The 15,704-nt window shown below is 66.0% G+C and overlaps 2 protein-coding genes across 5 annotated transcripts; both read left to right on the top strand.

Moving 5' to 3' along the window:
• The first annotated feature begins 269 nt into the window (after nt 1-269).
• Nucleotides 270-8,449, top strand: SEPTIN5 (septin 5). Of its 4 annotated transcripts, none has more exons than XM_024121035.1 (12): nt 270-375; nt 509-519; nt 4,735-4,831; nt 4,933-5,019; nt 5,258-5,381; nt 5,460-5,594; nt 5,700-5,817; nt 5,906-6,007; nt 6,826-6,922; nt 7,007-7,142; nt 7,260-7,362; nt 7,471-8,449. In XM_024121035.1, exons 1-12 carry the CDS (start codon nt 333-335, stop codon nt 7,525-7,527), a joined length of 1,110 nt encoding a protein of 369 aa, XP_023976803.1. In that variant the 5' UTR covers nt 270-332; the 3' UTR covers nt 7,528-8,449. The 4 variants fall into 4 exon arrangements, with proteins under 4 accessions (XP_023976803.1, XP_054939420.1, XP_023976802.1 ...); XM_055083445.1 differs by lacking the exons at nt 270-375; nt 509-519 and adding exons at nt 3,757-4,129; nt 4,300-4,362 and having other exon boundaries at nt 7,471-8,442; XM_024121034.3 differs by lacking the exons at nt 270-375; nt 509-519 and adding an exon at nt 3,758-4,129.
• Nucleotides 8,450-8,561: 112 nt separating this feature from the next.
• Nucleotides 8,562-9,527, top strand: GP1BB (glycoprotein Ib platelet subunit beta). Its single transcript, XM_024121039.1, has 2 exons — nt 8,562-8,705; nt 8,920-9,527. The coding sequence occupies exons 1-2, from the start codon at nt 8,696-8,698 to the stop codon at nt 9,525-9,527; spliced, it is 618 nt and encodes a 205-aa protein (XP_023976807.1). The 5' UTR covers nt 8,562-8,695.
• The last annotated feature ends 6,177 nt before the right edge of the window (nt 9,528-15,704 follow it).

Here is a 15,704-nt window from a genome sequence, read left to right as displayed (position 1 = left end):
GGCGGAGTACGTGGGCAGGGGCCCGGCAGCGGGGAGGGGAGGTGGGCAGGGGGCGCGGCCGCGGGGGTGGGCGCAGAGCGGGTCTCGCGGTGTCCAGGAGGCGGGATGGGAGGGCGTCGCCCCAGGCAGCGGGCGCGGGGTCTGTAGGGGCGCCTGGGTCCCCGCCCCCGCTAGCCGCGCCGGGTCGCGCGTGGGCGCGGCGGGCGCCGATTGGCTGGCGGGAGCGCGGGCGGGGCGGGCGGCGGCGCGGAGGGGCCGGTCACCCCGCAGCCCGGCCTCGGCCTCCGCTCGTCGCCCGCCCCGCCCGCGCGCACGTCCCCCCGGCGGCCACCATGAGCACAGGCCTGCGGTACAAGAGCAAGCTGGCGACCCCAGGTGAGCCCGGCGCCCGCCCGCGCGCGCGCGCGCACTCCTTTGTCCCTGCCGCCCGCACGCCTCACCGTGTGTCTCGGTCTTTCCCCCGCCCGCCGGACCCCGACCCGACCCCCGACCCGACCCGACCCCGCAGAGGACAAGCAGGTACGTGTGCGCCGTCGCTCACCCGGCCCGCTGTCACCCATTGTGCCACCAACGCGCGGCGCCCCAACGCGACCCCGCCCCCGCCGGCCGTCATCCCGCTCTGTCGCGATAACCGATAACCGATTGTCAGCCTGGGCAGTGCCGCCAACCCGGGGCTGCAGAGGGGAGGAGCGGCCGCAGTGCCTCCGGGCCTGGCTCCTGACCCTCGGGGCCTGGCGTGCGCTCCTCCCCGGATGGGGGATGGGCCGGGTGCCCCTCTCCCACTGGTCCAGCGCCAGCCTCTCCTTGCTGACCTGGCCCGTGGCCGTGTGCTGGGGGTCCTGTGTGAGGCCATCGTCATGGAAGGCCACGGGCTGGGGGAGGGGTCCGAGTCCACCAGCCAGGGCCAGTCCCTGAGCAGACCCACAGGGGAGCCTCTGGCCACCCCACCCAACTTCTCTGCATCTTATGACTCCTCTCCACACACACCAATGTGAGTGGGCTGATCTGTGGCCAGGCCTCTTCCCCAGACTGGGAGCCTCCAGGGCCTGGTCTGAGTCATCCGGGTGCCCAGCACCAGTCTTCAGATCTGGGGGGTACAAACTGGTTTCTCAAAGGGCCAGCCTGGACCCCAAGCCTCCAGGAATAGAGGGCTGGACAGGAGGCTGGCCTGGGCACTCGCTGTGAACCTAGCTGAGGTCAGGTTTAAACAGCTAGGAGACCCCCCAAGAAGGCGTAGGGGTGGGTGGGTAACCGGGGGGGAGCTGGGGGTTCTGGGGCAGCCCTGCTGGGGGCTCTCTGGCTTGAGCTCAGCCATGTTTAGGGCAGAAAAGAAGAGCCCAACTCTGGCACCAGGGTGGCCTTGGCAACCCTCATCTGGGATGGGGGTTCACATCCCGGGTGGATGCTGGGTGGAACCCAAAGTCTTGGCCTAGGTGCGGCAGGCGGGCCAGGAGTGGCCCAGCAGGTGGGGTGGGGGCTGAGAGTCACTGCTGCCCAGTGTCAGGCCCCTAGCAGGGATATGTCCCACCCTGGGACGGGTGAGGCTCACGGGGAGGGGCCGCGACCACCTCACCCTGCCGGCAAGGGGCTCCCTGGGGAGCCCGGGTCCAAGAGCTGCCTCCCCATTGTGGCGGGTCAAACAATGAAGGAGATGCAGGGACACACTGCCACCAAGCTATTGTTCAAGGGAGAGAAAGAGGGAAGGCCTGGGAGACCAGCCCCCGCTTCTCCTGGGCCTGCGGGCACTCAGGGACCTCCCTGCTGAGGCTCGAGCCTCTTCAGGCCTGTTTACCCCTCCTGGAGCTCAGCTAGGACCAGCCTTACCTGTCCCCTGCTCCCAGGACCAGAGGGAGAGAGCATTATGTGGGTGGGGTGTGGGGTCCCCTGGGAGCAGGGCCAGGGAGCCCGGTGTTTGGGGAAGGCTCCCAGTGGGTCTGGGGGAGCCGGAAGCCTGCAGTAACTTTGCTGTTCCATTGTTGGTGTTACTGAGCCTCAGCCTGTCTGCACTCTGGGAAAGGGGGCAGGGGAGCTCTGTGGGCCCCCTCTGTGCCCACCCATCTCAGACACTGGGGAGGGCTCTGGTGGTCCTCTGTGCCCCCTCCCCCAACTCCCACCCCATCTCTAGCAGTGGTGGGGCCTTCACTGGCTCTGGCAGCTGGGGTGATTCTAAGAACGGAAATGCCTCGAGAGTGTCAGGCATCAGGAGGAGGTGGGGAGGAGGTGGGCGCAGCAGTGTCTGTGGCTTGGGAAGTCCTGAGGAGTATTTGTTGTGCCTCGGGGGCCAGAGAAAGGGAGTGGAAGGGCCCCTTCCTTGGGGATCCCCCAGGGAATCCCCAGGCCCCATCTGGACGAAGTCAGGAGATGGGGCAGGCAGGCAGGGAGCTGGTCTTGTACCCCTGAGCCGGACCTCCACTGAGGCTGTGCCTTACCGATGGGGAAACTGAGGCCTTCTGGGGGCAACGAGCCCATCAGGCACCAGGCTGTGGGGTGCCAGCTCTGTCTGTCCTCCTGGAGATGCCCTGGGCCCGAGATGTCAGCCTGTCCGGGCAGGAAGTGGGCCGAGGGGCCATGTCTAAATTGGAGCCGCGGGTGGAGGCTGGGTGGGACTCAGCCCCAAGGCCCCTTGCAGGTCCTCACGGTGGAGGGCTGGGGCCAGCGCTGAGGCTTTCTCAGAGCCAGGGCTGGGGGCGGGCTGGGGAGCTGGGGCCTGTGGCTCCCCCCACCTCCTCTCGGATGAAAGGCTCCCCTGTTCCCAGCAGTGGGCCCACCCCTCCTCCCCAGGTGCCAGTGGCCTCCAGGCCACACAGCAGCAGCACGAGCCTAGACGAGGACAGAGGCCTCTTAAGCGGGGAGCCAAGAAGGGAGGGCCTAGGTGGGGGAGAACTGTGGGGCCTCCCGTTCCCACTGACGCACAGTCCAGGGACACGTCTCTTTGGATCCCCAGCTCCTTTGCAGGCCTCCCTTGCCACCGGGCTGGTGCTGGCTTATTCAGATTCTGGTGGGTCCTGCGGGCAGGGTCAGTGAGGAAGGGTTTGGGGGCTCAGGATACCCCTGTGGTCCCTGGGGTGGCCGCACAGGTGTGAGGGCTGAGCTGGCTGGAGCCCTCCAGGCCCTGTGTTGCCCAGTCCTGTAAGTAAGAGCAAGGTGGAAGCTCAGAGGGAGTGTCCCCCTTAGGGGGAAGGGTTCACTCCAGCACCCCCTACCTCTGCTGGCAGCGGCTGTCTGGGGGCAGAGGTGGCAGCGCAGGGCTGGCCGGCGGGTTTGTGGAGCTACGCACTGGCCACAGCTTCCAAGTTTGCAGAGGTGGGGGTAGGGGTTGGGCATCTAGTGCTCTGATCGCTCCCTTCCCCCAATGTAAGCCTCCGCGGGCCTGGGTGGGGAGGTGCTCGCAGGTTCCCCACTTCTCTCGGCGGCCACGGTGGTAAGAATTCTCCAGACACACGCGCACACACGCGAGGGGCGGGCCGTGCGTCAGTGGGTAGCTGGGGGCGCCCCTGTGACACCGCCGCGGGAGAGTAGGGGGACCGGGCGGGATCCCGCGGGCGCGCGCGTGGATGGGGGCGTACTCGGGCGCCCTCTGGCAGGCGGGACGCGGCAGCGCAGACCCGGCCATGGACCCGGCCCCCCGCCCACCCGGCTGTGCAGTCGCTGGACTGACGGCCTGAGCCGCGCCGCTCCGCGCGCAGCCGCCCGCCAGCCCGCGGAGCTGGGCCCTGCCCTCCTCCGCTCCGTGGCTCCGCCCGCGCGGCCCAATTTCCAGGCGACTGTCTCTCGGAGACCGCGCGCTCCTTTCCGGCGCGAGGGCCCGCCTGTGCCAGGGGCAGGCCCGCCTGGGGCCGGACGAGCGGCTTGGTGGCCTCGGGGTCCCGGCATCGCGTGAGCGCCGCCCCTCCGGGCTTCGGTTCCCGCGTCCGTAACCCGTAACCCGGGGGCGAGAACAGGGCCTCGGGGCCGCACAGCGCGCAAGCCCCTGGCGCACGGCTGACGCCGGGTGGGCCTGACGCACTCTGGGCCCCAGCGCAGCGGGCAAGGCCCCGGGGTCGCTGCGATGGACTCGCTGGCGGCACCCCAGGACCGCCTGGTGGAGCAGCTGCTGTCGCCGCGGACCCAGGCCCAGAGGCGGCTCAAGGTGTGTGTGGAGAGGGGAGCGGAAGGTGGGTCAGCTGTGCGCCCGCCCCCCGCGCACGGACTGGGGATGCGACAGGGGCCGCAGGGCCGGGGTCCTGGGGTGGGCGCCGGAGGCCGCGGGAGGCTGGGCGCTGCTGTCTATAAATAGCTCCTGCTCCGCCGTCGCCGCAGCCAGCCACCCCCGCGGCTGGATCGGGGCCAGACGGGGCCTCCCACCCCTTACACTCGGGAGGGGTGAGTCTTGAGGTGGGGGCTTCTCCAGCCTCTGAGGGCCTTGGGTGTGTCTGAGGGGTCTGGGTCCTGGTGCCCTCTGCCCACCACCCAAGGGGGGACACCGCCTTGCCCGCTGTGCCTGCCGCCCCCTCCACACGCACACAGACTCCATCTCGGTCCCTGTGAAGCCCTCGCGGGCGCCTCCACCCTCCACCCCCACCTGCCTTCCACCTCCAGGGCCTTTGCCCACAGGCCCTCACCCACTTCTGCCATTGAGAGGCCCCCTCCCTGGGGACCCTGCCCTGCTGCCCCCTGGCCTGAGCTGGGTAGGGGCCAAGGCACCAGGCTGCCCCAGGAACCCCAGCGTGCCCCTGACCCGCCTGCCCCCGCCAGGACATCGACAAGCAGTACGTGGGCTTCGCCACACTGCCCAATCAGGTGCACCGCAAGTCTGTGAAGAAGGGCTTCGACTTCACACTCATGGTGGCGGGTGAGTGGGCCGGCCTCCATGGCGGGGGGTGGGGCACTGGCAGCCAGGCTCTGTCTGGGGCCTGGGACCTGACCCGACTTCCTCACTGCACCTGTGGGCAGGGGAGTCGGGCCTAGGGAAGTCCACACTGGTCCACAGCCTCTTCCTGACTGACTTGTACAAGGAGCGGAAGCTGCTCAGTGCTGAGGGTGAGTGGGCCCCACGCGGCCCTGGCGCTGCCACCATCCCCTGCTGGGTGACCTCTCCGAGGGCTCCTTCCAGGTCCAGCCCTGCTCCTCTGTCCCCGAAGCATGGGTGTCCCGTTCAGGGTCCAGATCACCGCCGGGCCACATAGCCAGGGATGAGAACGAGGGTCTGGGCTGCCCGGGGTGGGAGTGAGGGTCACAGAGGCTGTTCCAAACCATCCCCCCACCCGCCCTGCCACAGAGCGCATCAGCCAGACGGTCGAGATCCTGAAGCACACGGTGGACATTGAGGAGAAGGGGGTCAAGCTGAAGCTTACCATTGTGGACACGCCAGGCTTCGGGGACGCCGTCAACAACTCTGAGTGGTGAGGAAGGCCTGCCCGGTCTGCCCTGGCCCCCGGCCAACAGCCACCAGCCTGGCCTCATGTGTCCCCTGCCCCCAGCTGGAAGCCCATCACCGACTACGTGGACCAGCAGTTTGAGCAGTATTTCCGGGACGAGAGCGGCCTCAACCGCAAGAACATCCAGGACAACCGTGTGCACTGCTGCTTGTACTTCATTTCCCCTTTTGGGCACGGGTAGGTGGCTACCCTGGGCCAGGGGTGCGGGTCCTGCCCATCCCTGCGGCGCCCCCTCCCACCACCTCCACCCCACGAGCCCCTCGCCCCGGCTGCTCTCCACAGCCTGCGGCCAGTGGACGTGGGCTTCATGAAAGCCCTGCATGAGAAGGTGAACATCGTGCCCCTCATCGCCAAAGCCGACTGTCTCGTCCCCGGTGAGATCCGGAAGCTGAAGGAGCGGGTGAGCCTGTGCGGCCGCGGGGCGCAACCAGGACTCTGGTGGGGCCAAGGGCACCAGCCCCTCACCTGATGGCCCTTGCCTGCCGCAGATCCGGGAGGAGATCGACAAGTTTGGGATCCACGTGTACCAGTTTCCTGAGTGTGACTCGGATGAGGACGAGGACTTCAAGCAGCAGGACCGGGAACTGAAGGTGAGGCTGCAGCACTGGGGGTAGGGGACCCAGAGGCCACTTTACACCAGGTCGGGAGGAGGGCCAGGGCCCAGGTCTGACCTGGCGGGAAGTAGTCTTTCGTCCAGGCCATAGAGTCTTCACCTGGGGCTGGGGCTAGGGCGGCCCAGGTCCCCCACTGGCTTGTGTAGTTGCCACTGGCTTGTGTAGTTGGGTCCCCATGTAGTTAATAGGTCATGGAATGCTTGCCAGGATCTAAAGGCACAGCCACTGGCCAGGCCCCCACCCTGGCCCTTCTCTCAGCCCCCTCGCCATGCTTCACCCGCAGTAGGGCCTGGTCCAATGGCCCCAGGCCTGTGCATGTCCTGGCTCCCAGAATTCTGAGCTCCGGGGGGAGGGTGGGTGGCTTTGTGTGCCCCAGGGGTTAGAGTGGTGATGGCAAGCCCAAGCTGGGGACAGGTGGCCACCGAGCCAGGAGCAGGTGGACCTTTCACCCTGAAGTCAGCAGGGGTATCACTAACAGGAGGCATGGGCTCTGCCCTGGGAAAGGAATGGGGAGGAACTAGATGGAGTGACTGTTGGTGGGGGGTGGGTATCAGGAGGGGGGTTACATCTGATGGGCACGGCCCAGCAAAAGCCCTAAGGTGTAAGCTGCACCAGTTCTGGCTTCAGCTGGCAACAGAGAGGCCGGAGGTGGGGACAACAGGGTCTCTTTGGGGAGAGGTTGTTGATGGTGATTCTGGAGGGGCGGACCAGGTGCTTAGTGCTCATGCCCCTCTCCCACCACTGACCCCACACCCATGCTAACTGGGAGTGAGCCCTTGCACCTGCCCCCCCAGGAGAGCGCACCCTTCGCTGTTATCGGCAGCAACACGGTGGTGGAGGCCAAGGGGCAGCGGGTCCGGGGGCGTCTGTACCCCTGGGGGATCGTGGAGGGTGAGTCGAGGCCTGGGGCACAGCATTTGGGTGGGAAGGCTCCCCTGGGCCGGCGCCTCACCCACCGCCCGCCCCTGCCCACAGTGGAGAACCAGGCACACTGCGACTTCGTGAAGCTTCGCAACATGCTCATCCGTACACACATGCATGACCTCAAGGACGTGACGTGCGACGTGCACTACGAAAACTACCGAGCGCACTGCATCCAGCAGATGACCAGGTGCGTGACCCACCCGCCCTCGGACCTGCCCTGACCCCCACCCAGAGGTGTGGGAGCCACAGGGTATCGAGGGTCAGCCCAACCCCCAGCAGCTTATCCCTGGTGTCCACCCTGCAGCAAACTGACGCAGGACAGCCGCATGGAGAGCCCCATCCCCATCCTGCCACTGCCAACCCCCGATGCTGAGACGGAGAAGCTCATCAGGATGAAGGATGAGGAGGTTGGTAGGCAGCAGGGGAGGAGCAGGGGCTGGGGGTGGGGACAGAGCCAGGCCTGTCCCATCACACTTCTCACCCCGCCCTCCGTTGTTCCTGCCCCGCCCCCCTAGCTAAGGCGCATGCAGGAGATGCTGCAGAAAATGAAGCAGCAAATGCAGGACCAGTGACCCCACCACAGCCCCACTTTGCCATGGATATACTGCCAGTTTCCAGGCTGGCCCTTCCCACCCCTGGACCCCGACTGGCCTGGACTCGACCTTGGATTCGTCTGGATCGCCAACAGGCCTGGACACAACCCCAATTCCAGAGTGGCCCAGACCTGGACTTTTCCCTACTGTTCCTGAACTGACCCAGAGACGCGGGGTCGCAGCCCCCAGCCAACCCTAATTTATTCTAAGCATCAGCCCCTCCCCTCATTTGTATCTGCTTCCAACGGGCCTGGACAATGGCCCCTACAACCAGCCCTCTCTGGCCTTGGGGGAGCAGGAGCTAAGTTGGGTGGTGACTTCTGAGATCCCCCCCCAACCCAGAAGGTCACAGTACTTAGATTCCACGCCCTACTCAGATGGGCGGGTAAACCAAGGCAGAATAGGGGAGCAGATCCGTGGGATCCTGGGCCTATTCCCTACCCAGTGCTGCAGAGTGAACTTGGGAGCACTCACTTTGTGCTGAGGTGGGCCAGGTCCTTCTTACCTCCTCACCCACTCACCAGGTAGCTCAGAGGGCAGGTTGGACAGCCGAAGCAATCAGGATCCCTCCAGACCTTAGGAGGCCAGCTGGCTGCTGGGGAGGAATAATGGGGCTGGGATGCTTGTGAATGCCTCCGCCCCTCCCCCACGGCCACGGCCCGGCTCCAGGAGCAGTGGGTGGTGGGCAAACTGGCAACCCCCATCCCTGGACCACCTTTCCCTGTTGGTCGCTGGAGGCCTGTTCCCCCCAGCAGCACTGCTGCCCCGGATTCCTGAGCCCTTGGTCCCCCATCCCTCCACCCGCATGATCCCTGTCCCCAAGCCCCATTCTCCAGTTTGTTCAGTTGTGAATGCTGCATCCTGTCCTGGTGACAGGAGAACAATGTTGGTGAACGTCGAAGAGGGTGTCTGAGTGCTCCATGCGCCCCTGGGAGCGAGTGGGGCGGAAGCCCGGTCGGCCGGCAGCCTGGCGATAGCGCTCTATCTGTGCTGCCGGCTTGGCCTCCGGGTTATTTCTGAAGGGCGACCGGGCTGTGGTCGGTTCGGCGGGTGCGCCGCGGCCTGGCAGGGGCGGGGCGGCTTTATCGCCTGGTTCTGCGGCTGCTGCCTGGCGCTCCAGAGCTAGCTGGGCCGCTGTCCTCTCGCCATGGGCTCCGGTGAGTCTGGGGTCTGCCCGGGCCAGGCCGCTCCCTGAGTAGAGTCCGGTGGGGAGGTGCTCGGTCCTCTGGGCTGTAGTCGGGAGAGGTTTGGGTCAGACTTAGAGGGCACTTCCAGCCGGTGTGCCGGGCTGTCGGGGTGGAGAGGCTCGCGGGTGATGGGGGGCACGCGGGTGCCCCAAGGGCCGGGCTCACCGCGGCGCTTCCCTTCCAGGGCCGCGCGGGGCGCTGAGCCTAATGCTTCTGCTGCTCGCGCCGCCGGGCCGCCCGGCCGCTGGCTGCCCGGCCCCGTGTCGCTGCGCGGGGACGCGCGTGGACTGCGGGCGCCGCGGGCTGACGTGGGCTTCGCTACCGGTCGCCTTCCCGCCGGACACGACCGAACTGGTGCTGACAGGCAACAACCTGACGGCGTTGCCACCGGGGCTGCTGGACGCGCTGCCGGTGCTGCGTGCCGTGCACCTGGGCGCCAACCCCTGGCGCTGCGACTGCCACCTGGTGCCGCTGCGCGCCTGGCTGGCAGGCCGGCTGGAGCGCGAGCCCTACCGCGACCTGCGCTGCGCCGCGCCCCCCGCGCTACGGGGCCGCCTGCTGTCTTACCTGGCGGAGGAGGAGCTGCGCGCCGCCTGCCCGCCTGGCGCGCTCTGCCGAGGGGCGCTGGCGGCGCAGCTCCTGCTACTCTGCCTCGGGCTGCTGCACGCGCTGCTGCTGGCGCTGCTGCTGTGCCGCCTGCGGAGGCTGCGCGCCCGCGCCGCGCGCCGGTGGCCGCTGACTACCCCGCTGGCGGCGGAGCCCGCGACCCCCGAGCCGAGCGACTGGCGCTGAGCCATGCGGCCGGCCCACTGACGGCCCCCGCTCCTGCCGCGTCCTCCGCCCACACGGTCTCCCAGACGCGCCCCCCCGCGGCCGCGCGCAGGGTCCCCACTGCTGCGCGCGCACCGCTGGCGACACGCACGCACCCCCTGGACCTGGATGCCGAAGCGGGCCCGGGGCGAGCCGCTGCCCAGACCAGTCGAGCACCCCACGCCATCTCCAGTGCGAATAAACCCTGCTCCCCATCCGACCGATCTCTGCACCGTGCGACTCGGAATCCCCCCCTCAAACCCAGAAAGAGCTCCGGGGATGATTCAAGGGGACACATCGCATGTTCATACACCCAAAATCACCTTCTGGTGCCCGCACAAGGTCTGGGAGTGAACTCACCTGCCACCGACTCTCCCAGAAGTTCTAGGGAGAAGGCACAGAAGAGCTGGAAGTACAGTGCCCACACTGGCGGGAGTGAGGACACAGGGGACAGTGAGGACAGTGGACAGTGAGGACACTGTGGAGCAGTGAGGACACTGGACAGGACAGTGTGGGGACGGTGAGGACCCCACAGGAAGTGTAGTTGCCAGAAAGAGCAGATGCTCAGAATGGCGTTTCCGGGAGTCAGTGAGGGTCTTCCAGGTGGCTCTGAGGACAGTCCAGGGTGTGAGGTTTCCCTGAAGGCAGTGACTGAGCCACACAGGCAGCTTTCAGGGTATCAGGGGTGCACTGGGGGTGGTGAGGGGGGTCGGGTGGCCCAGCAGATGCTTCCTGGGCATCTGAGCGAGCAGTTCTGGAGGGCAGGTGAGGAGGGGGCGAGCGTTGTGAGCTGGGATCCATGTAAGTTCCCTGCAGGGGTGAGGAGGCACCTGGGGCTGCAGGGTCTCTGAATCGTGTCCTCCACCTGGCCGCCGCCTCCTGCAGGAAGGTACCTCTGACTGTTTCTCAGTCCCTGTCTCCCTGTCCCAGCCCTGGATCCAGGCTGAGTCACCAGGGCCTGGGAATCCTCTGTGGGTGTCCCAGTGAGGCTCAGGCTGCTAATGAGGGCCTGGCGGACCCAAAGAGGGGCTGATGCATTTCCCATATTGGGGTCCTGCTCCCACCCTAGGTGTGGCCCCCACCTGTCTGGTCCTGTGAACAATGAAGGCTGCTTGCTGTTCACCCCAAACAGGACCCTGACAAGGAGCCTCGGGCCTGAGTCCCAGCTGCCTGGCACAGGAAGGCCCCCGGCTCTGCTGACCGGGTCGGGGAGGCTGCCACTGACACGGCCTTTGTCCTGGCCTTTGTGGGACAAGACAGATGGCCCTCCGGTCAGGCTGATGCTATCTCAGGGCTGCCGGTGGGACGTGAGGCAGGAGCCACCCCCTCCTTTGTGGGCAGGTGCATGGCATCCGGCCCATTGTGGGCTGCAGTTGACTGTCTGGCCGTCCATCCAGCCTTATCACCACATCTGGGACAGTGGCCCCTTTTGTACAAATAAACTGCCACCTACCTCCCCCAGGGAGTGTCCCAGAGCCCCTGGTGGGGGTCAGAGGTAATAGTCATTGTCAGAGCAAGGTCCACAGGCCACCCCCTAAATTCAGCCCCAATGTGGTGTAGAAAAGGGGTGTCACCCCTACTTTCTAGAAGAGGAAACCAGATCCCAGAGGCGGGTCTCCCTGCTGGGCCCCAGAGCTTTCTCCATGGCTGCACTGGGAGCAGAGCTGAAACCAGGCCCCTGGGACCCACTCTCCTCCTCACTGAGGCCTTTGGGGGGCAAATGCAGGGCCCAGAGAAAGTGGCCATGGGGTCCTAGGTGACCCCAAGCTAAGAGAAAGAGGACCCCCTGGGCCATGGGACGAGGTCCCAGCAGGAGGTGTGAGAAGTGGTGAGCAGGAGCCCAGCTCCATGGCCAGTGTCCTGCTGAGTGGGTGGGCATGAGGGCCCCGAGGGCCAGGAGATGCAGAAGACTGGAGCTTCTTTGAAAGAGGGAAAAGGCTGGCATCACAGTGTGGTCAGACTTAAGGAAGAACTTCCCACTCGGACAACGGGGCAGTGGAGCCACATGGTTTCTCCAGGCTTGCCCCTCCCTCTTGCCAGTTCTCCATGATTTTGATGGGCTCCGGCCAAGGTACTGACCACAGGAGGATGCCGGCCTGGCCTCGCTGGCTGACCTGGCCCAGCCTGCTTGGAGCCCCCAGTCCCAATCCTGACCCTAAGCTGACCCTCCACACACTAACCCTGGGGCCTCAGCCTGCCAGAGTGTGGGGAATTGGAACAGTCCCCTCAGCCTCGGGGACCCTGAATGAATGGCCCTGTGCACGGATGGAGAGTGGACACCCCTCCCCCAGCTCCAGGGCCTATGGTGCCCCTCCCTCCAGCACTGTCCTCCATCTCATGGATAACACACCTGCCCCAGGGTCCCTTCCCCACTGATAGGCTGGTCCCCTCTGGGACCTCAGACTCCTTCCAGATGGGAACAGGTCAGGGTCCACTCAAAGCTCTGCCAGCCCCTCATACCTGCAGCCCCCAGGCTGGCTGATTCAGGGTCCCCTGCCCTGCAGCCCCAGGATCCTCAGACTGGCCCCCCAGCTTCCCAGGGGGTAGGGGGGTGGCCAGTGGTGTGGCTCCCAGGACCCCCAGCCTTAGATCAAGGCCCAGCCCTTCCCAGGGCAGGCATGACCTTCCTGCTCTGATTATGTCCTAACTATTCAAGGCCTCCACTCAACATGTCCTCAGAAGGGCGCGTCCTGGCCCTGCCCTGCCCAGACACGTGGTGTAGGACCCTAAGGCTGCCCCGGGGCTCAAACCACATCCTGGCTAGTGAGCGACGACCGAGGGGTTGCATAGAGTGAGCCCCAGCAGGGCCAGACGGAGGCGCAGTTAGACAAAACCCTGACCTGCGCGGGGAGCCTCGGTGTTTTCATCCTGAAATGGGCTGATGCCTGTGTCTCGTCCTCCCCGGGCGCGCGACCCCAGTCCGGCAGCAGAGGGCGCTCGCGACCTGCAGGAGAGCCTGTGCGGGGTGCCCGGGGCGGAAGGGCGCAGGGCGCGGAGACACCAGGCTCGCCGAAGAACGGTGCTCAGAGCAGGACCTGCCCAGGCTGGAGGGGGCGGGCCCCGGGGTCCGCGGATCGCGGCCGTGGGGGCGGGGCGGGGAGGGGTAACGAGGGGGCGCCCCCCCTCCCGCCGCGCGCTGACAGCCGGTCGCGGGGAAGATAAGGGACCTCTTCCGCCGGAGGGGAGGGGGGGGTGGTCAGCCCAGGTGAGCCCTCCGCCCTCCGCCGCTTTTTGGCTCCGTAAACATTTATTGAGTCCCTGCTGTGTGCACCGGGCCGACAGGGGCTGCGAGGCCGCGTGGAGGGGACCGTGAGAGGCTGGCTGGCTCCCGGATGCCCAGGGAGTGGGACATGGGATCCGCCACCTCCTGACCAACCTGGCGGCGGAATGCGGGTCCCCAGTGGGCGCCTCCTGCCTGCGGAGGGGCCGGCTGCTCGCTGGGCTTGGACTCGAGGGTCCCACGCCGACGAGGCCCTGGGAAGGGCTGGGGGCCAAGCCCTGGCCGTGATGGGGGGTGGGCGCGCCGCCCAGACGGAGCAACAACACTGGCGTGGGTGGCGGGGCCCTGGGGGCCCATAGCTCAGCGCAGAGTCTGCGCCCACCCCCAGCGTTTCCGATGGAGGACAGGCAGCGGGTGATAAATCACCAGCTCCCACCCCCACCCACCGGTGCCGCCATGGAGAAGGGAGGCTTGGAGCGACAGAGACAGAGCCTGAGGCAGACAGAGACAGGCCTAGAGACAGAGACAACCTCAGAGACAAAGGCAGCTACAGCCGCCCAAGGACACCGCCAGGTCCCCTTACCTCCCACCCCCAGACCCCCCTCCACCAGCCCCATCTGGAAACCAGCTGAGAGCCACCCCACCCAGCCTGCCAACCCCCAACAAGGAGGAAGAGGAGGAGGGAGCAAGGACTTTGCAGCCATAACTCCCCTCCCCCTGGAGGACCATAAATCAGCAGGGGGCTCTCGGGAAGCCCTCCCCCCCAGGCTGAGGGGGGTCTTTGGGGTCACTGGCCCTGGTGACTAGGCCTGGCCCTAGCTGTATCCCTCCCTCCTTTAACAGTCCTTAGGGGATCCCCCTGCTCCAGCTCTCTCTTTCTGCAGCCCAGTCACAAACCAAGAGCTGTCTACACCCAGTACCGTCTACACTGGATGCACAGTCTATCCTCCCTCTTCTCTCTGTCCACAGACAGGAAACGTCTGCAGGGAGACGTCCTGTCCTATCAGGAGACCCTGGCCTGGCCCTGCAGGAACTGGGGTCAGCGGTCCTCCCCAGCGAAGCCTCCAGGGGGTCCCCTCTGCCCCAGGGGAAATGCTATCTGTCCCTCCTTCCATCCTGCTTTCCTGTCACCACCACCCCCAGCTGCTGAGGGCCAGCTGGACAAAGGGTGCTGAGAGATGGGCCAGGTGGGCCCCCGCCACAGGTGTGAGCACCCCCTGGGGTCAGGCGAGGCTTGAGAGAGCCCACAGGATGCTCCCAGGACCTGCAGGTTGGGCCCAGACCCCGATCCCAGCCGGACCAGCCTCAGCAATCCCTGCCCTGGGCGTCTGTCCTGCAGACAACCCGCTGGACCCATGTGGCAGAGATAAGGCCACCTGTACACGGGGAAACCCACAAACGTCCACCATGATATCTTTCCTGGCTTGTCTCAAAGAGTGGTAAGGGAGAGGACAGGGGCTTCCTTGTCTCAAAAGATCTTCGGAACTCTGGGAATTCTGTGCCTGAGAGAGCCACTGAGTGTCCTGGGGGCTGGCCTGGGCCTCGTCATGCGGACAGTCCCCTTGACCCTCAGAACAAACCCCCTGAGCCCTGGGACGTCAAAAGCACTGACCCGGTGTGTGGAGGTGGGGGATGGGAGGGTCTCCTGGAGATGTCCAGGAGTTGCCTCACAGGGGAGGATCCAGAGAATGCAGGGGCAGGAGGTGCGCTGGGCTCAGCCCGTGGGAGGGAGGGGGTGCAAGGGCCCCCTCCCCCCAGCGTGCTGGGGGAGGGGGGATGCCGTCCACTCCTTCATTCATTCCCAATTGTTCTCCCACCCGTGCACCCGTGTGCACCTCTGTCTGGAGGCTGCCGGCTGCATGGGGGAGGGCTGGGGTGCAGGGCCCTTGGTCCCCAGACCTCCACCCAGCAGAGCCCCCCACCCCCCAGCCCAGGTGCTGCTCTCTCAGCCTCTGTGCCAATCACACAGGACCCTGGGACCATCCCCACAGGAACCCTCAGTGGTGGGAGGGGCTGGAAGGGGATCCTTCAAGCTTTACCTGATGGACCCCCGTGGTGTGGGGTTATGGACCCCAGGGGAAGTAGAGGGTTCCCATGGCAGCCACTTCTGCCCAGGTGTGTGGATGGGCCTGGCATGCCCACCTCTGAAAGGGAGGCTGCAGCCTGGAGCTGGGGGTCCCGGCAGTGTGGGCATCACCCTGGGAATTGTACGCCCTTGGCCTCCGAAGGGCTCCCTGTGGGCGGCCTTGCTTCTACGTAGAAATCTATTTCGATGTGGTTTGTGTTGGGGAGTTTGCTTTTCTCTGTGCTTTGTTTATTTAAAGATGCTCTTGAAGAATTCCAGCCCGTCTGCAGATACTGAGGAAAGGGCTTCTGTCTGGGCAGGGTTGGGAGGGGCAGGGCCCCTGACAGCTGCCTGTCCCAGCATGCCCACCCATGCCCTGTGCCCACCAAAGGTGGACCAGTGACAGACCTAGAGCAGGAAGGGGCCCAGGGATGCCGCCATTCAGGGATGTCGCACAGAGGGGCAGTTCAGGAGGCTTTATGAGAAAAGTGGGGCAGACCTGTTTGTGTGGCCCTGGGTCTCCTGGCACTAAATGCCTCACCTGGGCAGACACTTCTTTGTGAGTCCCTGGTGGGGAGGTCCCTATTTTATGGGTCTTTCTGCTACAGACCCCTCATCTGGGGCCTCTGCTCTGTAGGTCTCTTCTCTGTGGGTCCCTGGTGTGGGAACCTCTGGCAGGGGGGGTTAGTGCCACCTCTCCTTATTTGGGGTGACATGGCTCTGCCACAGTGGCCTCTGGGTCATCTGTCAGACCCTTCTCCCTGGGCTGAGGATCCACTGCCACCAGAATCCCTGGGGCCCACACTCCTGAGCCTCTTGTGGCGAGGCCAGCAGGAGTGACTGGAGCATGACTGTGTCCCCAGATCATCCATGG

The sequence above is a fragment of the Physeter macrocephalus genome, unplaced genomic scaffold (assembly GCF_002837175.3).
Source record: "Physeter macrocephalus isolate SW-GA unplaced genomic scaffold, ASM283717v5 random_1783, whole genome shotgun sequence".
NCBI classification, from domain to species: domain Eukaryota; kingdom Metazoa; phylum Chordata; class Mammalia; order Artiodactyla; family Physeteridae; genus Physeter; species Physeter macrocephalus.
Note: the sequence above shows the minus strand (reverse complement) of the source record. Positions and strands in the feature narration are given on the sequence as shown.